Here is a 27,498-nt window from a genome sequence, read left to right on the forward strand (position 1 = left end):
ACTACTAGACCATTAAGTAATTGCAAATCGATTAGTATATTAAAAAGACATGTTGGTTAAAAGTGCAGCTACAAGACCACAGAGAACCTTGCTGCACTGTAAATACAAAGTGTCACTGCCTTTCTTCCTGAAGAAATGCTTTGTCTAAAAGGATGTTTGGTAATCACTTTCAAATCTTTTAATTAAGCATTTTTTCACATCTGTAATCACAAAGACAATTTAGCACCGGAGAGGAAACTGTGTGAAGCTCAACTGGGATCTGCTTAAAGCCCACTGCTGATGCTCTGCTTCTATGTGAGCAACCATTTGATTAATCTGCTCTGATTTCTGTCACAAAAACATTCATGGTAATAGTAAAATGCAGAAAAGACACTGGATAAACAAGCGTAATGATTGATTTTGTTTCGAAAAAGTTCCAGTGCTCTCAACTTTGATCTGGTGCACTAAAATATATGTGACATTTTTTTAAATTGAAAATAAGGTTAAAAAGACACATGACAACTGTACAATGCACATAATGTCCTACATAAAAGAGAATTTAAATCTAGGTGTGTCTTATGTAATTAAAATAAATTAAAATGGACCTAATGGTATTAGGTTTCCTTTACAACACAAGTTATTAACATCTGTAAATTCCCGTAACAAATCTGAAAAATGAAAAGTTTAATGCTCATTTTAGGATAACAGGCATAGCCATGTACAGTTGTGCTCAAAGGTTTGTATACCCTGGCAGAAATTATGAAATATTGACATTGATATTGAAAATATGACTGATCATGCCAAAAAATTATCTTTTATTGAAGGATGATGATCATATGAAGCCATTTATTATCAAATAGTTGTTTGGCTCCTTTTTAAATCATAATGATAACGGAAATCACTCAAATGGCCATAATCAAAAGTTTACATAGCCTGGAATGTTTGGCCTTGGTACAGACACACAAGGTGACACACAGGGGTTAAAATGCCAATTAGAGGTTAATGTCTGTACCAAGGCCAAACATTCTAGGGTATGTAAACTTTTGATTATGGCCATTTGGGTGATTTCTGTTATCATTATGATTTAAAAAGGAGCCAAACAACTATTTGATAATAAATGGCTTCATATGATCATCATCCTTCAATAAAAGATAATTTTTTGGCATGATCAGTCATATTTTCAATATCAATGTCAATATTTCACAATTTCTGCCAGGGTATGCAAACATTTGAGCACAACTGTAAATCATGCTCTTATGCTTTTATTGTCAAATGTGAATCCAGTTCTAACAGTTTATAGCAGTGGTCTCCAAACTGTGGCCCAGGGGCCGGATACATCCCTTTGCCTGCTTTTATCTGGCCCTTGGAGCAATATTTCATTCTCTGATGCCAACAGTGGGCCATATTTTCCCCCACTGACAGCAACAAAGGGGCACAATTCCTCCAAATGACACTAATGATGGGACACAGTTCCTTCCAATGACACTAATGATGAGTCACAATTCCTCCAAGTCACACCAATGATGGGGCACCAAAAGTGTTGCTCACCCCCACTGATGCAGAGACATTTTCTACTTACAGTGGCAACAGCCCCCCTAAAATTTGAAGAACAGTAATCTAGCCCTTTGTTTAGAAAGTTTGTAGAACCCTGGTTTATAGCACAGATTCACTAAACAATACAGAACCATTCATTTCAGCTTGTGTACAGGGGTTTTCAGCTACGTGCCAATAATTAGTGCAAGGTATGAAAGCCACATAGATTATAAAGTATGAATGTAGTGTATTGAGCTCAGATACCGTAGAAAAGCTCTGTCTTTAGTGAGCAATTGTTGATTGGCAGTTATAATAGTTTAAATCTCAACTAAACTCTTAGCTAAATATCCAGGCTAAATCTAACTAAGCTTAAAGCGGAGTTCCACCCAAAAGTGGAAGCTCCTCTTGTCTGCCCCCCCCCCCCTCTATTGCCACATTTGGCAGTTTTTTTGGGGAAATGGGTACCTGGTTTTGACAGGTACCTACTCCTACTTTTGGCTCATTTCACTGTGGCCCCCCTCCTTCCCCCGTAGTCTTCAGGAGGCACAGCACGACTGGCACATGCGCAGTGGGCACCAGAATGTGAAGCAGCAAGCTGTCACAGCCGGGTGCCCACAGGCACCAGGAGGAGAAGAGGGAGAGGGATGGTGCAGGTGAACGCATCGCTTTTGTACAGCTTTTGTAGCTGCTGACCTTTAATAAACACAAAAATGACGGGAAATCTTAAAAACGCCCCCCCCCCCCTTCTAAGGCTCCATGTACATGGGACACTTCTGAACGATGGAAACTGACTGCTGGAAAACGTAGGTTAAAAAATGTCTGTTTAGCTGCGTTTGCATACCACGTTTATGCGCATTTATACACGTTTGTGTTTAGAAGCGTTTTTTTAAAGATAACTTCAGGAGACCTTCCAAAATGCCCAGAATGCACTGAAAAACAGTAAACAATTTACTATTTCAGACATTTTCAGAGAAATAGAGAGAGCAGAAGCAGATATAGTAGTATTTGTTGAGATTAGCTGTCTTTTTTTTGTGGTGTTTGGATGTGTTCCAGCTCATTTCTGTGCAGAAATTATTGCAGCAGTGTCTAACATATTTTCTTTCATGCGAAACCTCAAAGTATGGTGTACCAGGTCCATTTGAGTACTGGGAAAATGCTTTGCATGCATTTTTCATGATGAAAAAAGGCTCTGTACAGTATCTGGAAATGGAAGAGTTAAAAAAATTTTTCAAACGCTTATAAACACGGTTATCTGCATTGACAAGCGTTTGGCATTTGAAAAGCTGAATCTCCTAGATTGTAAACTCCAAGGAGCAGGGCCCTCCTATCCCTCTCTTATTTAACTGTATTGTTGCTGTATTGTCTCCCGTTATATTGTAAAGTGCTGAGCAAACTGTTGGCGCTAAATAAATCCTGTATAATAATAATAAGAAAAAAATCTACTCCTGAACGCAAGTTTACTGCATTCAAAAAAACGACTGTAAACTCAACTGCCTGTAAACAACTGTAAACGACAGAGTACATGGATACATAGGAAACCATTAGGGTCAGTTCAGGGGCTGCTGAAAAAAAAAGCTGAACAGCTCTTAAACGTGAGATTATCAGCTGCAGTGTACATGGACCCATTCTCCCATTCTAACTACTCTGTAGAAGGAAGATGCTTATACTTACCGTTTTCTCGGGGTGTTACGGTCTGGTCATATGATGGTGTCCAGCAGCCAGATTCAGGTGAGAGGAGGGACATCAGCACCCAGGCATTCCATCCATTCCCGGTACTCTCCCCTGAAGCCAGTTAATGGGGAGGTCACGTGACCGGACAAGAGAATAGGCAAGTAAAAGCATCTTCCTTCTACAGGGTAGTCAGAATAGGAGTTAGAAGTGGGAGGGGAGCAGTTTTAAGTTTCCACTTTAAATTAGCTAAATGCATTCCAGGTTTAGAAAAAGACAAGTAATACAAAGTTTAATTTTCTTTGAAGGATGGTGGTTCTTGTTGCGGAAGCAGCAGTCTCTCTACAGAGGTTCAACATGCCCCCTGTTCAGGCTCAGCTGAAGTTCTCCAATCAGCAGGAATTATGAAGTTTCAGTTGAGCCTTAGCTGTTTTTTGCATGAATGGTGTGGTTTTACATAAGTAGTATTCTGAAGAACTTTAACAGGCAGTATCCAACTATAAAATATGTCACTTCCTTAACAATGCATTAGTAGCAGGGGCGGACTGACCATTTGCGAACTCGGGCACTGCCCGAGAGCCCGGGGTCAGTAGGGGGCCTCATGAGATGCCCCTGGTACCTTTTCATAGGCTTTTTTGGGTGTGGTTTGAGTGTGGGTGAGGACACCTGGGCTGCATGATCCTCTGTTGCCCAAGGGCCCCATGAGTTGTCAGTCCACCCCTGATTAGTAGCGTTTGTGAAATGATTATTGGAGCCAATGATTTCCCTGGTTTTATGTGCAATTTCAATGGACAACCAGTGCAAGACTTTACCTGTTCCTGGGATGGTGCTTTACAATAGCACATACATAGCTGGGAGAAATAGAACCTTTAAAGTGGTTGTAAATCCTTAAATATACCCAGTGAAGTGATTGGCCTCAAGTGATACACAAAGATTAAACAAATCCTCCCACCTAAGTTGTACCTTGTTAGCTGCAGTATTCTCTTCTCTACATCCGTTCAAAGTGCAGAATTTATACAGCTTGTCTGAGATTCCAGAAAACGGGGTGGAGAGATGAAATTACACTCCCCCCTTCACACAGCACACAGGAACAGACCTGAGGCTGTCAATTGCGGGTTGTGTGATGCAGCTCCGTCCCCTGTCACCTTTCTTCTCTTGGTGTCAGGAAAACTAGTCAGATGTGATTCATGCAGATAGCAGAAGAATGAAGCAGCAGACAGAAATGACACTTAGGCCTCTTTCACACGGGCGTTCTGTATGTCTGTTTTTCATCTGTCCGTTTACAGATTAAAAACAGAAACCCATGTATTTCTATGGCCTAGCAGATGTAAATGGATGATCATCTGTTTACATCCGTTAGTGTCCGTATCCATTGACATCCATTTTTTTGAACGCAAGAAAACCCTGTTTTTCTTTTGTAAAAAAAAAAAAAAGGAACAGGCAAAAAACGGATGTAAACGGATGCAAAAAGAATGTAAACCGGATGTAAACAGATGTAAAATGTATGTAAATGGATGAAAAACAGATGAAAAAACTAATGTAAACTGATAAAACAGGGATGTAAACCGATCATTTTTGCTTGAAAAAAACGTGACTGAACTGATGAAAAAAACGGAACGCCCTTAGTGCTCTGGACAGAGATAAGTACATTATAGAGAGATATGCTTTGTTCATATTTCATGCCTGAGGTTTACAACAACTTTCATCCACTGAAGCACTTCAAGGTGAACTATTACAATTTAAAATAAGTAAAATGTCTGTACTGTATTTATTGGGTGATTCAAGTTTTTGTCTTCTATTATTGTGGCCAGACTTTCAAATTTAAATTTACATAAAGCTGGCAGCTTATTTAAAAAAAATTGCAAGCATTTTTCTCTAGTGTTTTATTGACAGAGTAGACAGGAACATTAATAACACAATGTGTTCAAATTCTGAAGACTTGCAGAGACTTCAGATGCTTGATACACATTAATAAAGGAATTCAGAAACCTAAGGTAAAAACTTTCCTTTTCTGAAACTCAGATGAATCATTATCTGTCGGGGAGACAACAGAGACTACATGTCTTCTATGTCTCTTCAAGAGCAATGTATTCTATACAATTAATGCTGTCAAATGTCTTCGTGTAATAATTATTCTTTAATTAGACCAACATGTGAGGGTATTGTAGCAACACTTGACAAGTCTGACAGATTAACATCCTGACATTGAAATACTTTCATACCTCCGCAGACTCTTGTTCTAGGCTGTTTATTAAAATGAACCCTTGCCTTACCCATGCAGAGCAAACCAAATGTCTTTACTTAAAGTGGTTGTTAAGGCGCAAGGTTTTTTATCTTCATACATTCTATGCATGAAGGTAAAAAACCTTCTGTGTGCAGCAGTGTTCCCAGACCCCTCATTACTTACCTGAGCCCCATCATAATCCAGCGATGTCCACGACAGCCTCAGCTGTCCTGGGTCTCTGCCTACTTATTGGCTGAGACAGCAAGTGGGAGCAATTAGCCAGTAAGCCAAAGAGGAGAGGGGTGGGAGCCAAGCCGAGGCTCTGGTGTGAATGGACACACGGAGCAGTGGCTTGGGAACACCCTGCTTGGGTACCCCCATAGCATGCTGCTTGCTATGGGGGCACCTGCCAGAAAGGAGGAGCCAGGAGCGCTGGTGGGGGACCTGAGAAGAGGAGGATCCAGGCTGCTCTGTGCAAAACTACTGCACACAGCAGGTAAGTATAACATGTTTGTTATTTTACAAAAAAAAAAATGAACCTATAGAATTGCTTTAAAGTGGTTGTAAGCCCTTACATACAGTATACCCTGTGAAGTGACTGGCCTCTGGTAATACACAGAGATTAAAGAAATCCTCCTACATAAGTTGTACTTGTCTTTCTGCAGTCTTCTCTTCTCTGCAGCTGTTCAAAGTCCAACATTTTTAAACCTTGTTTGAGCTGTTAGAAAAAGGGGGCAGAGAGCTGAGGTTACACTCTGCAGAGCTCAGTGAGGAGAATTCTGAGAGCTGATTGGAAGGAAGGGACACAACCCCCCTTCACACAGCTCACCTTTTTTCTCTTGGTGTCAGGAAAACTTATCAGAAGTGACTCTGATAGCAGAGAAACAGGGCAGGAGACAGAAATGACATCTGGTGCTCTTAACTGAGACAAGTACACACTAAAGAGGGATATGCTTTGTTCATATTTCATGTCTGAGGTTTACAACCACTTTAACTGCCACTCTCTCATTCGCCCCACCACTATTTGGCCTTGAGAAATAAAGAGAGGAAGTCCTGTCTAAGCTGCAAATCACATATTGGAACATAATTCTGAAGACTCTCTTTCCACCTATATGATAGTACCTGGGGGCCTGTACAGCCATTCTGGACAGACTATGGGGATACTGTGTTTTGTTAGTGGGAAGATAACAAAAAGTGTAAAAGTATAGTTATATTTTAAGTTGTGCCCAGCACACAACTTTACATTACCCCTTCCAGCCACCGCCTCTCGGCCCTTTATTCTGGGAGGCGGGCATTTGGGTCATGTGACTGCTGTGATCGGTTGTCACAGCGATCACATGATCAGAAAGCTCCCAATCACTAGTATGCTTCAGGAGCTTTCCGGTCCTCGCCAGTGTCAGTGCTGGGAGTGCTCAGGATATGGGATCCCAGCACAGACAGTTGTTTATTTTGGGTGGTATATATGTGTCCTCTCAGCATCAAAGCCCACCTGCCAAGAGGAAGCATGTATGAGAAACGTCGGCGGGAAGAGGTTGAATACTAGCTTTAAAGAAATTGGATTAAGTGGTATTAAACTCAAAAGCAAACATTTATTATTTTGCAGTTTACCAATTAGATATGATGGCTGCATTTGTTTTCTTTTTTTACAAGGAAAAAAAAGGAAAAGAAGGGAGAGTACTATCTCCAGAAACACATTCAAAGCATCCCTTTCATAGTTGGATGACCACAAAGGCTTTGATGGCTACAGCGGTTTAATCCTCGACAGCATCCGGCTTCCTGGCAGCTTCAGCGGCTCTCCTCAGCTGATGAGCTTCTTACTTCTTGCCAACTCACTCAATCCACCCATCCAATCATCCAATCTATCCATACTCAGGACTTTGCCATCTTGTGATATGTCCTGACGATTGTACACATGCAAGTGCATAAGCTTTAATTTTATTTTATACGTAGAATAAATTTACTTACGGCACTAAATGGCTACCTGGCTTCATTCTCTTTTTTGTCCATGTTTTCTTTTTTTAGGCTTTCTTTTATTTTCACCTGGTGATCTGGCCAGTAAGTCTGTTTTTATTTTTCAACAGACCACACTGTGCTGCAGATGTAGCAGTTAGAGGGTTGAGATAAACCATTTACCACTGACAGGGGTGCTTACATTAATCAGCTTTTATTCATATATATATAAAACCTTTATCCCAAAAGGGAAAAAAAACCTGTTGCTGTAACTGCATATTAAGTGTGAGCTGGAGTTTGACTTCAATGTGTTAGTGTATCTAAATCTGCTACAAGGTACAGAGGTTATACACTAGTATAACAAACTGAACTTTGGGAGTTAAGAATGCTTGGCCGCATTACTTACACCCTAGTGTGAGTAAATTAATAAATAAATAAAGATAGATCACATTCTGCAATAGATTGTTTTACATACAGCATGCAACCCTTAGTAGTACTATCATAGTATAAGTATGTCAGAAACTATAATGTCTGCATTGCTTAATTATCCACAATAAAATGCCTTTTTCTTTCATTGTTTGACCTGACACACAAAAAGGATAGCTAGAATCTAATTAATTTCTATGGGAAATACAGGAACTTTTCTTTGAAACACATTTACATGCTAAGCCAATTATTCTGTAAAATGCATAAGTTTCAAATTGAATAAAAAGCAGCTATGTTGTAATATTCTGCCTATTCTTACAGCAGACAACTGTCACAAACCCGAATAATTCCAACTGGCAATGTGATGAAAACATGAATAAGCAGAGGTCAGCCTCAGTAAATACTGTGTGACAAAACAATCATTAGATCCGGAGATATAAGCAGTTGAAATGACGAGCAAACCAACCGTGTTTTTTCCAAATTTTAAAGTGGAACTCTCTCAATCAATATGAAATATTTTTCATCATCGTGCTGCTAGCATTAGTAAATAGATATGACCCTGTGGAAGTCACGTGTTAACGGGACGTAACGCGTAGGAATGTGGTGATGTATTTCCGGCGTGGACACCATCTTGCTAAACCCAAAAAGCCCATGCAAGTACACCCATAGCATGAGGTTTTACAACTTGTTTTATTCTGTGCAAAATTGAGTGAGCATTTGGCTATATATATTTTTAAAGGTATATTAAACAGATTTATACTATGGGAGATCTTTTTCTGTCTTTACCCTGACATTAATGTGAGCTGGCTGTATCTTACTAAAATCATCCCTGGAGGGGACCCTGCTGTTTCTTCCATTAATCTGTGAAGGGGATATCACCACTGCGGACGGATATCATTCATGAAGGGGGGACCAAACCGTGGAAGGTCACTCTTGTTTTCTAACAGACGTTTTTTGGCCCTTTTGGGTCGCTTCAAGGAGGTGAGGGGGCAATTCAGCCGTTTATGGATAATTTCCTATTGGTTGTCATGCATATTCACTTTGCCATCTGCACTTTCTGAAGTCATTGGAATATTCGGTGTTTACGCACCTTTGAACTTTTTCTTTGGACTTATTTCATGCGACACTTTATAAAAGTTTTTTTTTTAAATCATTTTTTATGATATCACTTTAATAATGTTTATTTATTCTTTATTATATTTTTGTCTTTTATTCACTGCACTTGTCACTACTGAGTGATATTTAATCCCACATTCAGGGATTCACAGAGATTTTTTAAGTTATTTTTCACTTTTATTTGGTGAACGTATAGCCTCTGTAGTCACTATTATTGTCAGCGTGATAATTGATCCCACAATTTTTTTTTATTATTATTTATTAATATCTTTCACAATATTGTAGTCTTATTAGGACTTTTTTATTTTTTCCACTGGGGTTTCTTTATGTTTACAATATTTATTCACTTTCCCGTCTCACTATGGATCCCTTAGTGGATCAGTTCACTTCATGATCGGTGAGTGAGTGGTATATTTATTCACTGAATACACTGCGGGTAATGATTAGTCACATATAAGTTATGTTTGATATGAGATAAATTGTATTTTATAACCGTCTTGTGCAATTTTAATTATTACATCTGGTATTTTGGGTTAAGCTAGTGTGTAAATACGGCATTATTTAGGGTAGCGCTGCACCATATAATTTTACAAGAAGGTATATTATATTTACTTTAAACTTATTTTTTTTACATTTCTTCAGTTCCTTCCTGGTTTCTGGCCTAGGCCAAAATGATGTCATAGATCCCAGGAGTCGTTAATGGGCAATGTTTTTTTTCTTTCATCTGGAGAATAGAAGGAGAGGCTTTCTCAGCTAAACACACCCTCTTGCCTTCATGCTTGAGCTATGAGCAGATGATTTCCATGAACTAAATGTTACATGAATCATCTGCCCTTACTCAAGATGGCCATAGCTAGAAATGCTGGGGGGTGTTTTTTCAAAGTGATATATCAACAAAATAAAACATGAATTAAATTGTGTTTTCAGTTTGCGGTGCTCAGATACAGCTATGCTTTTAAGTGATTCTAGAAGCTTATTTTTTGTAGAAAAAATAACAAACATGACTATACTTACCTGCTCTGTGTAGTAGTTTTGCACAGAACAGCCTGGATCCTTCTCTTCTTGGGTCCCCCGCAGGTTCTCCTGGCCCCACCCTTCTGTCGGGTGCCCCCACAGTATGCAGTTTACTATGGGGGCATTTGCTGCTCCATGTGTCCATTCACACACAAAGCTATGGCTCAGCCCTGCTCATTGGTTCACTGTCTGTGATTGACAGCAATGGGAGCCAATGGCTCCCACTTCTGTCTCAGCCAATGAGAAGAGGGAGTCCCAGGATAGCTGAGACTGCAGTGCACATCGCTGGATCGAAAGGGGGGCCTAGGTGAGTATTGGGGGGGGGTTGCTGCACTGAAAAAGTTTTACAACCTCTGATTTGACCTGCCCCTCTCTACCTTCTGTGCCCCTTTATTGGGCCTGTAATGTGATAGATAACATAACTGAGCAAATGGAAGACATGGGACATTGTACTTTTGTAGTATTAATCATTTTTATCTGGCCTTTTCTGAATATGATATAAATACCATTTTTGTATTCTAATTCAGGGAGCATTGCCAAGGAATAGTCTTTCCTCTATGGAAATAATATTTGGTTCACTAAGCAAAAGAAAAGACTAAAGAAATATTATTGACATGATGACATGAACTAAAGCTCATTTGGAAATGCTTTCTCAGCCATTTCACTTTATGCCTTAAGCATTTACATTGCTTTATAGCTTGTCATATACTGTTATAACATTTACATTCACATAATTAATACAAACCGTGTAATATAAAAACATGCTTATTTGTCACAAGTGACACCAGTCAGAAATTGAAAGCCTAGGCTTAGTCAAAATATTTTAAAAAAATCAGCACAAGGGACAGTACCTCCAATCAATGGCCCCTGCGTTGCTGGCTGTGGTTTCAGTTGAAATCCTCTGATCTCCCCCAGACTTAATCATCTGGTGCCACAGGAGTTAATACAAGCTGAGGGACCTGTCATATGCACTCATCAAGAGTGCCGAATTTCAGCCTCCCCCCATCCCCAGCACTGCCGCGTCCTCCATTGATAGGAGCTGTACTTTAGCTCCCATGAATAAAAGGCACCTAATGACCCAATGAATGAAGGACAGGTGGATGAATGAAAGGTCTGTATTCTCCATTTATGGATTGTTTTGCATTCATGGAAGCTATAGTACAACGTCTATGGATAGATGAGGTTGGAGGTAAGGGTGGGATTAGTCAGCACTTTTGATGAGTGCATATGAACCTGTCAAAGTGGTTGTAAAGGCTGAAGGTTTTCTACCTTCGTGCATTCTATGCATGAAGTTAAAAAGCCTTTAGTGTGCAGCTCCCCCCTCGGCCCCCTCTAATACATACCCAAGCCTGATCCGATCCAGCGATGTGCATGAGAGCAGTGGCTCTCCTGGGTCTCTCCCTCCTCCATTGACTCCCACTGCTGTCAAGCACAGCCAGTGAGGAGGAAATGGTGGGGGGGGCAGGGCTAAGCAGCGTTCTGTGCATCTTATGCACACACAGAGGTGGCTTAGGTGTAAGCATGCATGAGTGCCCCCACAGCAGGGGCGAGGAGCCAAGAGCACTGATGGGGGACCCAAGAAGAGGAGAATCTAGGTTGCTCTGTGCAAAACCATTGCACAGACCAGGTAAGTATAACATGTTTGTTATAGGTTTTTTAACACATGCTCAACCTTTAGTATCACTTTAAGCTCTACGACACTGGAAGTACATGACTGCAGGGGAATCAGAGGACAGAGGATTACAACTAAAACTGCAAGCAGCAGCACAGGGTAAACTTTGAAGGGATTGTAAGTGACCATCCCTCCTGATGATTTTTTTTTTCACCAAACTTAGGATTTAATGCGTCTACAATGTAAAAAAAGAAAACAAAAAAAAAAACAAACCTAAATTGCAAGGACAGTTTGTGGGTGCTTCCATTTTAATTTATTGCATCAGGTTGGCGGTGGACTTCAGGCAATTGTGTCACGCTTTTAAGTATGGCACAAGCTTTTAAGTATGGCATATCTTTGGGCGGCACTGCCATAATTACAGCCTGTTGTTTGACTAAATGGAATATTGATATCAGCATCACTATTCTCAGTTGGAGCAAACTAAGTAGAAGAATGTTGATAACTCTGGTGAAGGACATGCTAGGCTTCCTCCATCTCAACTATCACTTTCTGGCTATGGAAAACACACATATCAGAGTGAGAAGGGATCTACGTGTACTGCAGCTGTGTCCTTGCCAGAGTAGAGGTGGAATGAAGACAGTGCTGCCTCTTTAATGTTCCAATTTCCTATCTAAATTAGCAGTGTATTGTCCATTTATTACAAAATCCATGTCAACTAAACATTTCCGTTTACAAAGTCAGATCAATAGAAGACTGCAGTGCACTGCATTTTTTACACTGGTGTTTCCTGATTAAACAAGCCTTATTCTCAGAAGTCACTATGCAGGGGCTGCAACACATGCTCATGTATATAATCCCAAAATGGCGATGTAAGCGGATGTTAGGGTCATCATTAAAGCATACAACTAAGGGAATGGGCACTCAGATCCTGTCCTCTGACTGAATGATGGCTTGCAGCAGACATGACATGTGACATGTTCACTTAAAGTGGAACTTTAATCAGAAAATTACATCCTGCTAGATCACTTCATGGTGGTCTCTTTTGCACGTATAGCTATGTCAAACAGTACAAATAAGCACCCATACTGTTTAAAATCCAGTAATACACTGTCTCACCCTGCTCTGCACATGCTCACCTACTCTCTATTCTTAGGCACTGTGCCAAATTTGTAGAGGCCGATCTTCTGACAGTCTGAAGATTTACTGCTGCTCAGTGGCTCTGGGCTTCAGCAAAATGGCAGCATCCAGCAAGAAGAAATAGGAGCCACGTTGGAGGCAATTTACAGCACACACTAATGTTGAACCATAATTATTAATATGGAATATACATTCTGTGCTAAAGGACATTATTTTTTAGCAATTTGTTATGGTTAAAGTTCCGCTTTAAAGAGGCTGCCTGGGAGGTAGCTACGGCATAGAGGGAACTGTCGAGAGATGGGATCCTCACTAGAGTATCCATGTAATGCAGACCGTGGGATGCACAAAATGTGGCAAGTGCACTTATTTTACTTTACTGAACTGATAGCTCCCAAGCTAGAACTAACATGGCAGCCAGTAAATGGAGGAAACTCAAGAGGGAAAATTATTACTGTCTTTTTTATTCTGTTCTCCAACTGGTTTCTTCTCACTTCTGTCAAATTATGTTTCACAGTTTACAGAAGAAGAAAGCTACTGAAACAATCAGTTAAAAAGTAACATAGCACATGTGTAACTGGCAGGCTCATGCAGGCATGCCCTGAGGAAGAGGCATCTACCATGGAGTCATGCCAGCACAGTGTTGCAGCTGGGTAAGCTGCAGAAAACTGTGTGTGTGCTCCCAATATAAACCGTAACAAGCAATGTGAGTGAGCACTGTGTAGAACAGCAAAAGAATAATAATTGCAATTTTCAACAATGATGTGTTATAAGGGCCCAACAAAGGACTGGCTTAGATTAGCGAGCATTACTACAGTAGTTAGATCTTGAGATAGGTTAACAGCAAGTGTTAAGTGCTGCTTATGTCCTGTTTGCTCCTACTTGAGAATGCCACATGTGCTGTCATTCTATGTGTAGTGCCCCAGTAAAGAAGGAGCTGATTGTCAATACTAACCAGGCTGAGGCTGAGTTATAACCCAATTTCCTGGATGAACCTTCCATATTAGTCCCCTAATTTCATAGAAAATAGAAATAACAAAGGCAGACTAAAATGTAGGTTGAAATTAATTCACATAATCTTCCTACAATATACATTTTATGCTATGCAAATATTTATTGTATGTTATGTAATGTAAAGGGGTACTACAGTCTTTAATAAATATACCCGTATGTAAATACATGTTAATTTTAACAGTTTAGCCAATTGCCCTCCTGAGGATTTACCCCATTTCCTGAGCAGGCCATTTTTTGCAATACAGCGCTGCATTTCTTTAACTGACAATTGTGCGGTCATGCAAGGCTGCACCCAAATGAAATTTACGTTCTTTTTTTCCTTACTAATTGAACTTTCTTTCGGTGGTATTTGATCGCCTGTGCATTGTTAATTTTTTGCGCTATAAAAAAAAAGACCGACAATTTTGAAAAAAAAAAAAATTTTTACTTTTTGCTATTAAACATGTCCAGTAAAAAAATTTAAAAAATGAAATTTCGTCATAAATTTAGGCCAAAATGTGTTCTGCTATATGGCTTTGCTAAAAAAAAATCCCAATGCACGTAAATTAATTGGTTTACGTGAAAGTTATAGCGTTTACAAATGGCGGTATAGATACTGGGATTTTTTACTATAGTGGGACTGCGGCAGACATTCTGACACTGGGAGAACTGACTTGGTGTCACTGGCATCTCCAGTGACACCAATAGAGTGATCAATGCTAAAAAAAAGCACTGACACTGTACTAATGGCACTGGGCAGAAAGGGGTTAACATGAGGGGCGAACAACTATGTGATTAACTATGTGCACGGAGTGTTTTACTGGGAGGTGTGTTGGTGCTTTACAGTAAGCACACTGCTCTGGATAGCTGTGCTGTGCACAGCCATCCAGAGCAGTGTGCCCGAGCTGACAGGGAGGACTGTTACTTAACAAAACAGTTTTCCTCCCTGTCGGTGATCATTGGAAATCATCAGGCGCCAGTGAGTAATTACCAGCCAGGACCCGGTGATTGACAGCCACGGCTGCAAACGGCGGTGCGGGTAGGACGCGCGTGTCGCACGCGCCTCCTTCCCTGAAATGCAAAATCACGTATATATACGTGATTTTGCGCACCCGTGCCGCCCTGTAGCAGTATTTCTTCTATAGGACGGTCAGGAAGCAGTTAATGAAAACAATCTTGTCAATGTTTTGAAAAACTTCATTTGTTTAGTTTACAAGGATCCAAGTACAGCCTTTTTGACCTTTCGTTTGAAAACAACTCACCCTTCATATTGATTGGTAGCCAGAGATCATGTGGGCTGCCTAGAAACCAGGAGTTTTTTATTCTTGGCAGGAAAGAGGTATTTTTCTTTAACTAAAATGAAAAGTTGGTCATGCTGACATGTCCCCTATTGATGTAGATTAATGGTGATTAATGTATGTTCCACGATTACTGTTATTTAATTCATGAGTATTAAAGTAAATATACAGTCAGGGGCGGACTGACAACTCATGGGGCCCCCGGGCAATAGGGGATCATGGGACCCCTGTGTCCTTGCCCAAACTCAAAAAAGCTTATGAAAAAGGTACCAGGGGCATCTCATGGGGCCCCCTACTGACCCCGGGCCCTCGGGCAGTTTCCTAATGGTCAGTCCGCCCCTGTATACTGTATATTCACAAGAATATATGGATAATTTATATATACAGTATCTCTGAAGATATTTCTGCTAAGATCACAGGCAGCAATAAAAACCTAAGTCATATGAGTAGCTCACACATGAGCTATAATTCGGTATCACCGCTGGCCGTGCACCCCCTCAACGGCGGAAAGTGTAGTGTGTTGGGTGGATTGGACTATACAGTAATTAAAGCCTGGCAGGGAATCAAAGTCAGCTTCAGTCTGTTTTGGGGATATTTCCCCTTTAATTAATGCAACTTAGTATGAGCAACATCTGATATACTTCAGAACATAAATGTTTAAAACTGTGTGCATTTTCTGAAATACAATATAGATATTTATCATCAAAAGGCACAAGCCCTATCCTTTGTGAAGGTCTGTGCAGGATGCATAGCATTTTTCATGCTGAGAACCTACACAGCTGTAATTAATTTACTTTTAGAATTCCTTGCTTCTTAATGTTTAGAGTAAGAGATGTTCTTTTGTGTTTTTTTTTTTAAAGTACCTTTTCCCTGCTGACAATATACAATGCTTTCTGCCACTTTAAGCATCAGCACATAAAGAACACAGCGGAGTGAATGAGTGGGTGGCTAATGTAGAAAGGGAAAAATAACTGAACTAGACAGCAAAGATTTTCCTTAAGAAAGCTGGATTGTTCTGCATTAGTCTGCATGTACAGCATATCTAAGGGACGACCACACTCACTAGATCTGAGTGGAGGAAGGTTTGATGCCTGGTAGGTCTTATAGACTAAGCTCCACATTGGGTGCCTGTTTGGTATAGACCGGGTTCCTCTTTTTATTCCATTTTCCTTCTGCTTTTGGCTAGGAGTATCTGAAGCTAAGTCAATGTTTTTGGAAGCAGCAGGGAATGGTTAAAATTGCATTAACCTTACCTTTTGCTTTCTGTTCCAAATACAGAAGAGGAAGGGAATGCAAATCTCTCTAAAATTAGGGGAGAACCCTTCTAAGACAGTTTTCAATGCATCAAGCATCCCACATTGGTAGACTTCCTCTTACCTTCTGCTCCATTGACAAAAGCAAACCTCTGTATATCCTAAGACTTCCTGTCCCAATAACAATAGTCACTATGGCAAACACAGAAGGTGAATCTCCCCAGCAATAGTTAGCAGCTAAGAACATGACGGAACTTCAAGCCCTTACCTTTAGACAGGTTTTAAAAACTGCATGTGAACCCTAAATCTTTTTTTTTCAGTGGGTTTGGCATCATGCCTTGCTGCTTACAGTTTGCTTAAGCAAATCCTTTATTGTGAATCTGTTGATTAGTTTCTTACCTAATGAGTCGTGATTCCAAACATGCTGAAAATTAGATTTTGGGTTTACATAGATAACTGTGACACTAGGTGCCAGTCAATTTACAAAACATAGTGTAAAAAAGGTGCAGCGCTAATCATAAGAATTAGTATGCTAAACTGTAACGGAACCGGACCCAGACTGCACTAGGGTATTTCCGTTAGCCTCCCGCTTCCCTGTCCGAACACAGATCCACGGACACCACCGCTGGCCATACAAGACAAGACAGAATCTTATTTGAAGGAAACCAGAAGATATATTGCTTTATTTTAACATAGATACAATATATATACACATTCAAGGGAACAACCCACCTCCCTGCATATGGACACAGGGCGGGACAAACCAAATTTAGCAACCAGAGACACAATAGGCACATACATCCCATAATAGTTTGCTCCCAAGCAAGACACACAATAGAACAATGGGATGCACCACATGGCAGTAAACGATGACCAACCCCCACCTATACATGTCTACACAATATCAGAACATTCCACCCTGTACCCCTAAGAGGCACAGGGTGACTTATACATAATAGGGATATGGGGAGCTGAGACAGGGGTCCCCCCACCCCCCAAAGTCACTCCCGTCACATAAACGTACCCAAAAATTATGTGAATATGAATGATGAAGATACAACGGAGTGACTTATGAGTGAAATAAGCAAAATATATGCATATATGTATATGTCACTATAGCGCCGATCAGAGCGCTTCACTGTGATTGTATTTATTTCGCTTATTTCACCCATAAGTCACTCCATTGTATGTTCATCATTCATATTCACATCATTTTTGGGTACGTTTAGCATACTGATTCTTATGATTAGTGCTGCACCTTTTTTTTTACACCTACTTTATTACTAAGGATACAAAGGGTGGTCCTTTAGTGCTAGCACCTTATTCTCCTTTCTCATATTGTGCTTACTGACATTTTTTTAATTTACAAAACATGACCAAGCCTAGCTTAATAGGCTAGCCTCTGTACCTCCTTATATGTCTCTCTGTACACTTACAGCATATGCTGGTTATAGTATCCTCACTGTAAAACATCTCCTTGGGGACCCAAGGAATTATTGGTATTGTGGTTATTCTTTTCTAAGCCAAGACAGCTGAGAAAGTTGATATTTGGACTCACTCCCCATGTCTCCTAAGTGTGAGAAAACTATAGATGCTTCTGTAAAGCTGAATTAATATGCAGTTACTCAGTTGTTCTACATCTTAATAAAATATTGCCGGAAAAGGAGACCTCTCAACACACAACCTCTCTGGGCAAAGCCCAGAGGAGAGAATCCTCTGGAAATATTGGTCCCAATCATTTATCACCTTCCCAGTTCACAACTCTGGGTCAAACTCATAAGTGGCTGTCTAGGCTAGTAAATATTCATAACTCAGCCAATTAACCCTTCTAACAAAAAACAGATGGAGCATACTTAACCACAGCTAACAGAAGCAATAAACCACCTTAGCTTAAGCACTTTCACTGGGTCAAACAAATGTCCAAAAACACTGGTTTGTGCCATTTTACCATGTTTTGCAGCGTTAGAGCATTTTTACAGCTAAAAAGCTCCTCTAGAGCTCTCCTACTTAAACTGACTTATGCATCAATAAACTGGCAACATTTTCATTTGATTTAGCTTTGCTTGCCCCATCGCTGTCAGTAACCCGTCTGTAACATTTTTGTACACATTTGGCACTATTTCTCATTACATTTGTACTACTTTTACTGATGGACAACTTAGAAATATGCATCATCTCCTACTCCTAAAGTGTATTCTAAAGTCAAAACTTTTCTTTTAGCTTTAGATCAAATAGGGCAGGATTAACACCATTGCAACAAAGACAGAATATCTTGACAGGTTATTTTACTATATCCAAAGCTAAAAGTGAATAATACACTACATAGCACAATCAGTAATAGAAAAAAAAAACAGTTGGTTTACAAGATAGATATAAATTATTTCATAGTCGCAGGTGAAATCATAATAAAAATGGGTAGATACAGAGTCATTCATTACACAGAATGACATATTGCAAAAATTAAAGTCTAGAAAATACATGAATACTTATTATATTTGACAATTTCTGTATATTACAAATACTATGATGTAACATAATCTCTCAGAGTGACCAAGCAAATACAAATTCTTATAATTTCTAAAAATACAAGAGAATAGAATCTATTGGACTATATGGCACTGGTGTGCAAAGAAATATGTGAGTCCCCTTTTACTCCACTAATGTGCATGCTCTCTTGCTAAGTTTATATCTGGCTTTTGGCATCATGTCTTTTGATGTTACCAGAATGAATCAACCACAGCATAGTTACACATCTTTATTGAGATCAGGTCAGTCTATGGAGAGATACTGTAGTAAGAAAGGGAAGAGAAGACTTTTTTGAATACCTGAGCCCCCACATTGCTTCCCCTCAATCCCCTACTGGGTTGGCTTGTTCTTCTAAGCCCCCATGCAGTAACATAGTCTATACAAGTAACATACCCATGGCTTTCTTATCCGTGCAAAAAGAACAGATACAATGGAAAAAATAGGCATTGATAAGAAAAGCTGGTCCTGGTTCTTTGAAGAGCAAGGCAATCTCAGAGTTGATAAAGCAATTTAAAAAATAGCATTAGAACCCACAACACACTTGGCAGAAATGCACATTTTTTACCAAGGCATGCTAAATTATATTTTAAGGTACACGTAGATGTATACTTTATGAGAACCAATACACTCACTTATTTACATTAGAATACAATTCAAGCTTACAAAGGTTCAAAAGACCAGCAAGCACATACTTGTCTAAACAGCCAACTCAAATAATGGAAACTTTTTCCTTTATGAAATTCTCTTTTAACCCTCTTGACTTGCTTTCTGTTATAGAGAACAATGAGTAAATTATCACTGAAAATGTACGAAGGTGGTTATTGCAGACTTACTTTCTGGTGCCTCTAATGGCAGATAGGATCCAGTAACAAATCGGTGAACCAGAGAGGATTTTGCACTTTTGACATTACCCAGAAGTCCCTAAGAGAGAACAAGGGAGATAATAATGAGGTTTTTTTATCAGTTATAGTAACAATAGATCATCTACAATAGTTTATTCTATGAAGAAGTATTGGTATGGATTGAGCTAGAAGGACACAGAAGAAGGTAAAACTATTTATTCAAATTTGTCTGTGGCTTTTGCCCTTAAAGAGGCTTTGTCACTTATACAGAAAAAAAAAATCTGATAGAATTTATGAAGTGCAGGAACATGTAGGTGACTGCCATACCTGCAGCAACTCTCATTGTTCTTTGATACTCTGCTATAGACAAATGCTCAGCTGTGCTAAACGAGGATAGCTTTGGCATTCCTACCACCTCATAGATATTTGTAATAGCCATTAAGGCAGTCCGCTGCAGTGCTGGGTTAAGAGTAGTGTGGGGGGAACAGGGAGAGTTCTGACACTACCTGGAATTTCCCCATTCAGAACAGCTGGTATTCAGGTATAGCCGAGGGCTACTATAGGTATGTGATGGCAGCCCCAGGTGATTACACCTAATACCTTTTAGCAGCTTGCTTTTTTTAACAGTCTGATCTGAACTGAAGGGAATTCAATAAAATAAATAAGGAACAAGGGCGGAATGACCATTTAGAAACTCGGGCACTGACCGAGGGCCCGGGGTCAGTAGGGGACCCCATGAGATGCCCCTGGTGCCTTTTTCATAGTTTTTTTTGAATTTGGGCAAGGACACAGGGGCCCCATGATTCCCTATTGCCCGAGGGCCCCATAAGTTGTCAGTCCACCCCTGATAAAGACTGTTTTTTGGCACCATAGCCATTTGAAATGGCATGCATCGAGTTCAAAAATCTTTACTGCCCACTTAGATAACTTCACCAACACATGCAGCAGATTCAAGTAGTTCTTAATAGCACCACTTTTACATAGTGGCACTAATAACGCTCCAAATTCAAAAACAATTACTTTCAGTTAGTAGACAATGAAACGAGGCAATTAAGACCTACTTTTAAAAGAGAAGCGTGGGATTGCTAAATGATAGAAAATACATACTTCTACATAGGTGGATGCATCACAGGTCCGATGCTGGATCTGTCTCCCGCCACCTCAAGGACCAAGAACTGAGAAATCAAAGACCACTGACAGTACAATTACAATACAATTCAACTGAGGAATTCAATTCAGGAGGAATCAGAGGGCCATGCTCCTTAGTGTTTACGATCAAGGAGGGAGGGTCAACTGATACAAAAGGTAATAGTTGTGGAGGACGAGCTGATGGAGAAAATAAAACTCCAGTTGTTAGGTGGGGGCAAAATGGGCTTCTCTGAAGAGGGGGGTTTTCAGGGATCATCTAACAGCAAACAGAGCAGGAGATAGTCAGGCAGATTGGGGTAGGGAGTCCCATAGGATAGGAGAGGCTTGGGAAAAGTCCTGGAGGTGAGCATGGCAGGAGGTAATGAGGGAGCTACAGAGCAGGAATAATTCATTTGGTGAGCGGAAACCAGTGGAGGGATTGGCATTGAGGAGTAGCAGACACTGAACGATTGGTAAAGTGGATGAGCCTGGCAGCAGCATTTATGATGAACTGAAGAGGGGCTAGCCTATATAAGGGTAATCCCATGAGGAGAGAGTTGCAGTAGTCGAGTCGAGAGATGACCAGGGAGTGAACAAGGAGCTTTGTGGCGACATTTGTTATATTTTAGCGATGTTGTAGAGGTTAGGCAGCAAGATTTGGATAGTGATTAGACATGGGTCTGAAAGGATAGTCCAGGGTTACACCTAGAACCTTGGCATGCAGGGACTTGCAGATAGTTGTGCCATCGATCTTGACAGAGAAATCAGGGGAAGAGGCACATGGGAGAGGAAAAATTATGAACTCAGTTTTGGATAGATTGAGTTTGAGAAAGTGGTGTGACATTCAGGCTGATAAGTCTGTTAGTAAATTAGTGATGCGTGAGGAGACTGAAGGAGTGAGCTGAAGGGTAATGTGATAAATTTGAGTGTCATCAGTGTAGAGATGGTATTGGAAGTCATGGCAAGCTTTCAGCTGACCCTGAGAGGCGGTGTAGGAGAGGTCCAAGAACAGAACCTTGGGGGACCCCAGCAGAGAAAGGAAGAGAAGGAAGTAGAATTGTAAGTAACACTAAAGGTGCGGTTGGAAAAGTAAGATGAGAACCAGTGAAGAGAACAGTCACAGAGACCAAAGGAATATCTTTTTTTTTGAGGAGGGGGTGGTCAACTGTGCCAAATGCAGCAGAGAGGTTCAGGAGTAGGAGTACAGAATAGTGTTCATTAAATTTAGACGTTAACAGATCGTTTGTGAGTTTTAGGAGAGCAGTTTCTGTGGAGTGTTGAGGGCGAAATCTGGACTGAAGGGGATCAAGAAGGTTATTCTCGCTGAGGTGGTCGCTCAGTCGGTTGTAGACCAGACGTTCAAGGAGTTTGGATAAAAAGGGGAGTAAAGAGATGGGGCATAGAATGTTAAAATTGGTGGGGTCTAGTGAGGGCTTTTTAAGTATGGGAGTGACTAGTTCGTGTTTTAGAGAGTTGGAGAAGATGTCAGAAGAGAGAGAGAGATTGAAGATGTGAGTTAGAGAATGTAGGATAGAGCCAGAGGGTGAACGTAGCATTTGCGAGGAAACAGGGTCCAAGGGGCAGGTGGTTAGGTGGACGTTAGAAAAAAGTTTAGCAACCTCATCTGTAGTGCTAGGGTTGATTGAGGAAGTAATCATTGTATCTGTAGACATATAGAGTGTTAAGTGGAGAGGGTGTCTGTACAGCAGAGATCCTGTATTGAATTATATTGTAACTGTACTGTCTGCCCTCATGTTGTAAAGCACTGCGCAGACTGTTGGCACTACATAAATCCTGTATGATAATAACAAAAATAATAATTTCTCAGTTCTCAGTCTTCTGTGAGCAGAAAGCCAGTGACTGTTACTCATTGACTCTTTGCTCTGCCCCTCGAGCGCTTGCTGGAACTCTGGGCTGGAACAGGCTCTCAACAGGGAGCTGAGAGGAGGAGCCAGCTGCAGGTTAGGGATCTGAGTTGATCCCAATATTAAACTGTTACTAGACCCATGACCCTGCATTCACTATATCTGGTCTCCCACAGTACACAGAACATGGAAATGCAATTATTTTAGTAAATATAAACTGCTAAATTCCTTTTTTCATCAGCAGTTAGAGCAGTCTTGTGACTTCTCTCAGTGTCCAGCTGAGCACTGGTTAAAGCTTGTAGGGGGAGTTTTCACTCTGCGCTCACTGTCCTATGAGGCTGCATAACCCCTAACCCTCTGTTGGGACAGTTCTGATTGTCCCTGTGCTGATCACATGCACTCTCCCAAAGAAAAAAAAAGCCTTTCTAGCAATACACACAAAACTGAGCATGTGCATCGAGCCCTCAAGGCTCTGTTCTATAGCAGATGGATTGGAGACAGTAGAAGACAGGGAAGATCAGTGAAGACAAGCTCAAACAGTCTTTTTAAACAATGCAGAGGATTAACTCCTTAGGTTCCACAGTGAGTATAACAAGCATGCTTTACTGCATATACAGACTAATTTTACTGTACTAACACTTTAAAGTTGGGATGCCCCCAGAGTCTGGACTGGCTGAGTGATGTCAGCTGACAGCAGACTTTAGCCCATTGTCGGTTAAATCTAGGTCACAGGAGTGCAGAACTAAGTGCACTCTTGTGACCCACAGGAGAAGTAAGGCCTAAAGAGCTTTGCCCCTACTTCACCTTTAATATGCTTACTGAGGCAGACAGAGTGCCTGTCCCTCTCCATAGTGCAGTAGAGTGACATATACAGTTGTGTTCAAAATAATAGCAGTGTGTTGAAAAAAGTGAATAAAGCTCAAAATCCTTCTAATAGCTTTTATTTCCATACACACAAATGCATTGGGAACACTACACATTCTATTCCAAATTAAAACATGAATAAAAATATATCAAATTTGTGTTGTTCCTCTACAAAAAAAATGAAGAAAAGTGAATATTAGACTGTTCAAAAAAATAGCAGTGTTTGTATTCTTCTTTACAAACTCAAACATTCACTATATAAACTGAAAAATGTTTGAAGATTTTGCTTTCCTTTGAATCACCTAATATTTAGTTGTATAAGCACTGTTTCTGAGAACTGCTGTACATCTGTGTTGCATGGAGTCAACCAACTTCTGGCACCTGTGAACAGGTATTCCAGCCCAGGATGATTGGACTACATTCAGTTCTTCTCTATTTCTTGGTTTTGCCTCAGAAACTGCATTTGTGATGTCACCCCACAAGTTTTCTATTGGATTAAGATCCGGGGATTGGGCTGGCCACTCCATAATGTCCATCTTGTTGGTCTGGAACCAAGATGTTGCATGTTTACTGGTGTGTTTGGGGTCGTTGTCTTGTTGGAACACCCATTTCAAGGGCATTTCCTCTTCAGCATAAGGCAGCATGACCTCTTCAAGTATTCTAATGTATTCAAACTGATCCATGATCCCTGGTATGCGATAAATAGGCCCAACATCATAGTATGAGAAACATCCCCATATCATGATGCTTGCGCAACCATGCTTCACTGTCTTCACAGTGTACTGTGGCTTGAATTCAGTGTTTGGGGGTCGTCCGACAAACTGTCTCCGGCCACTAGACCCAAAAAGAACAATCTTACTTTCATCAGTCCACAAAATGTTGTGCCATTTCTCTTTAGGCCAGTCAATGTGCTCTTTGGCAAATTGTAACGTCTTCAGCACATGTCTTTTTTTCAACAGTGGGGCTTCTTGCAGATAGCTTGGCTTCACATAGGCATCTTCTAATTGTAACAGTACTCACAGGTAACTTTACACCTTCTTTGATCTTCCTGGAGCTGATTGTTGGCTGAGTCCTTGCCATTTTGGCTATTCTTCTATCCATTCGAATGGTAGTTTTTTGCTTTCTTCCACGTCTTTCAGGTTTTGGTTGCCATTTTAAAGCATTTGCGATCATTTTAGCTGAGCAGCCTATCATTTTCTGCACTTCTTTATATGTTTTCCCCTCTCCAATCAACTTTTTAATCAAGGTACGCTGTTCTTCTGAACAATGTTTGGAACGACCCATTTTCCTCAGTGTCAGAGAGAAATGCACTGTAACCAGCATGTACAACATTTGCTGCCTTCCTTCCTTAAATAAGGGCAATAATTGCCACCTGTTTTTCAAAGAATGAATGACCTCACTAATAGAACTCCACACTGCTATTATTTTGAACATGCCCCTTTCAATTAGTGATTCAATTACACAGAATCAGCAGCATGCATGTCATGACTGTTGGGTCTGTTGGATTTCTATTACTCTACTACACCTGCTAGTAAATTATTTGCCATGTAGAAATATCATTTCTACCAAAAACAATAATTGATCAGGTTAGTGATGTCTGACTGCTATTATTTTGAACACAACTGTATATTACTCCCTCTCTGTCACTGGTTTTTAAGAGCTGATAGCCTCCTAACAATCAATAACTTTGGTATGGGCACAGCCTGATGGGGAAGCTGAAACACTAGTTCTCTATCAGGTCCGCTTTTGCCTTGTAATTGAAAACAGGCAGTGGGGGGATTCTGTAGCTAATAGAAGGCTGTCTATTGTCTAAGAATCCACCCATTGCCTAATGTGAATCACAAAGGGAGTGGACATAATGGGGAACTAGTGTCTGTAAATCCCCATCAGGCTCTGTGTCCCAACAAAATAACTTTTCCACTGCTTCAAAGTCTGTGTGACAGCTTTAGTGGTGGGGAGGGAGAGCTGCCACACTGAGGTCATAGTGTATGTATCGACGTCATCATGTAATAAAATGCATAGGTAGGCGTTAGACGTGACATGATGTGATCACATGCAGTGGTCATAGCCAGAGGACCAGAACTTGCCTGTTCTTTGTTTTTATGCTTGACGGTACCATATATACAATGTGAGTTGGTATTTTTTATTTTAGATAAAGAGTAGATTTTTTAATTTACTACACTATGAGGTTTTGCTTTCCTTTTTGCTCTAGGTGTTTGTGAATCCGCTTTTCATATATAGAGACAGGGGCAGACTGACAAGTCATGGGGCCCCCGGGCAATAGGGGATCATGGGGCCCCGGTATCCTTGCCCAAACTCAAAAAAGCCTATGAAAAAAGATACCAGGGGCATCTCATGAGGCCCCCTACTGACCCCGGGCCCTCGGGCAGTGCCCGTGTTTCCAAATGGTCAGTCCGCCGCTGTATAGAGAAAACCTGCAGTCTGCCTTGGTTACCTGGGAGAGATCCCACAAGCGTGTATGACTTTTTAATGATCATAGTGATCCGATGGCAGTGCTGATCACATTGGAGGTTTTTGGAATAACCAAAAGCCCTGCACTGGAGAAATTGGAGTTAATGGAACTCTTTCATGTTTAGAATTGATCACAATTTTTGAACACATCATAATTGTCCTCAAATAATTATGTGTACATATGTGCTGTTCTCATCCTTCACTGATTATTGTTCATGGAAACTGTTTATATGTGTATATCTGTTTTTGCACAAATTCGTTTATGGAACTTGTTTATTTATTAAATATAGATCATTGTTACACAATTGTGTTTTTGCATTTTAGTGCTGTACTTTTTTTATTTATCTATGTAAACGCTACAGCAACTTCATTACAGCTCTTAATACAGTTGACTGTACTATAAAACTTCTAAAAAATACTTCCAATACTTGTGTGTTAGTTCAAACAAAAAATATTCCAATGCCTTTTTTTGAAAAAGCAAACTAATGCAGAATAAATGCCCTGGAAAAAGAATGTGAATCAGGAAAATGAGGTGAAGAACTGATCTGTATATGTGTTTCAGGTCACTGACTCAAAAGAGAGACAGTCTACCAGCCAGGCAACTAGACTAGTGAAAGAAGGAAGCCATGGCAGCCTCCATATGGTAAAGGGATCCTTTAGGCATCCAATTTGGATACATTTTCAGATTAATCTTGACCTGTCCTGTGTGGTTACTGCTTATAATTTATTGTATAAAAATATCAATCAAAACATACAGTATATCAACCTATTAATTATACAACACAGTGCACCTCTTATTTTCACTATTTGTTCGTTTTTTTGTTGTCATTGTTTTTAGATTTGAATAGATTTGGAAAAGGTTCGAACTTCTGTGCATTTTTATTGGTGTCTCTATGCATACTGAACACATGACAGGAAGTGAGAGAAAATCTCCCCAAAGTGGCAGGAAATTTAGTTAATTCTCACAGAACTAGATGTCCCCACTGACATCACTGGCACTTTTGGTTCTAAAAATATGTCTTGACAATCTGGAGGCTGTTTTTACCAAATCTTTACATTTTCCCTCTATTTCAAGAGCAGAAAACTGCTTTTTCTCCTCCAGTTTTGATAGATCAATTATAATTTGTTTTACACTCTCAGTGTGACATTCATGTATGTTTCTAATAAAACAAAATGTAGTTGTGTACGGGAATGAAGGACCCCACACTGTACTCCCTCTCCTTCTAGTTATGATGACCTTCTTCATCCATGTCCAATAATGGTCAGAACAATGTACAAAATGGTGTAGTCTTCTACTAGTTAATAAAATGATGGAGAGTGTAATTATAATTGATGTCAATACAAACTCATTATCTCATTATTCTGTTTACAATTGGCATGATTTAATCAATCGTGACAAATTAAAGAAGCTTAATTTGCAAAGTAATTAATTAGCTAGTGGCGTGACCAGTTCAACCATTGTGTTTGGCATGTCATTGAAAATAAGCCACATTTTTTTTGGCAGACAGTAAAGTGGCACTTTTGTAGAGAACTCTGGAAATCATATTCTTCATTTTGAAAGATTTTTATTTATTTTTGGAGACTTTTCAGCATGGCCGGAT

The 27,498-nt window shown here is 40.1% G+C and overlaps 1 protein-coding gene across 2 annotated transcripts in view; it reads right to left on the bottom strand.

The window, feature by feature from the left end:
* The window catches only part of AGAP2 (ArfGAP with GTPase domain, ankyrin repeat and PH domain 2), a 296,663-nt gene that overhangs the window by 141,804 nt on the left and 127,361 nt on the right, over positions 1–27,498 (bottom strand). For both annotated transcript variants that reach the window (XM_089692703.1, XM_089692695.1), the window contains exon 3: positions 19,560–19,647. In XM_089692703.1, coding sequence (XP_089548829.1) covers positions 19,560–19,647 — 88 coding nt within the window. The remainder of the gene's footprint in view (positions 1–19,559; positions 19,648–27,498) is intronic.

Source organism: Staurois parvus, unplaced genomic scaffold (genome assembly GCF_062004578.1).
Source record: "Staurois parvus isolate SC_StPar_1 unplaced genomic scaffold, SC_StPar_1.0 ptg000023l, whole genome shotgun sequence".
NCBI classification, from domain to species: domain Eukaryota; kingdom Metazoa; phylum Chordata; class Amphibia; order Anura; family Ranidae; genus Staurois; species Staurois parvus.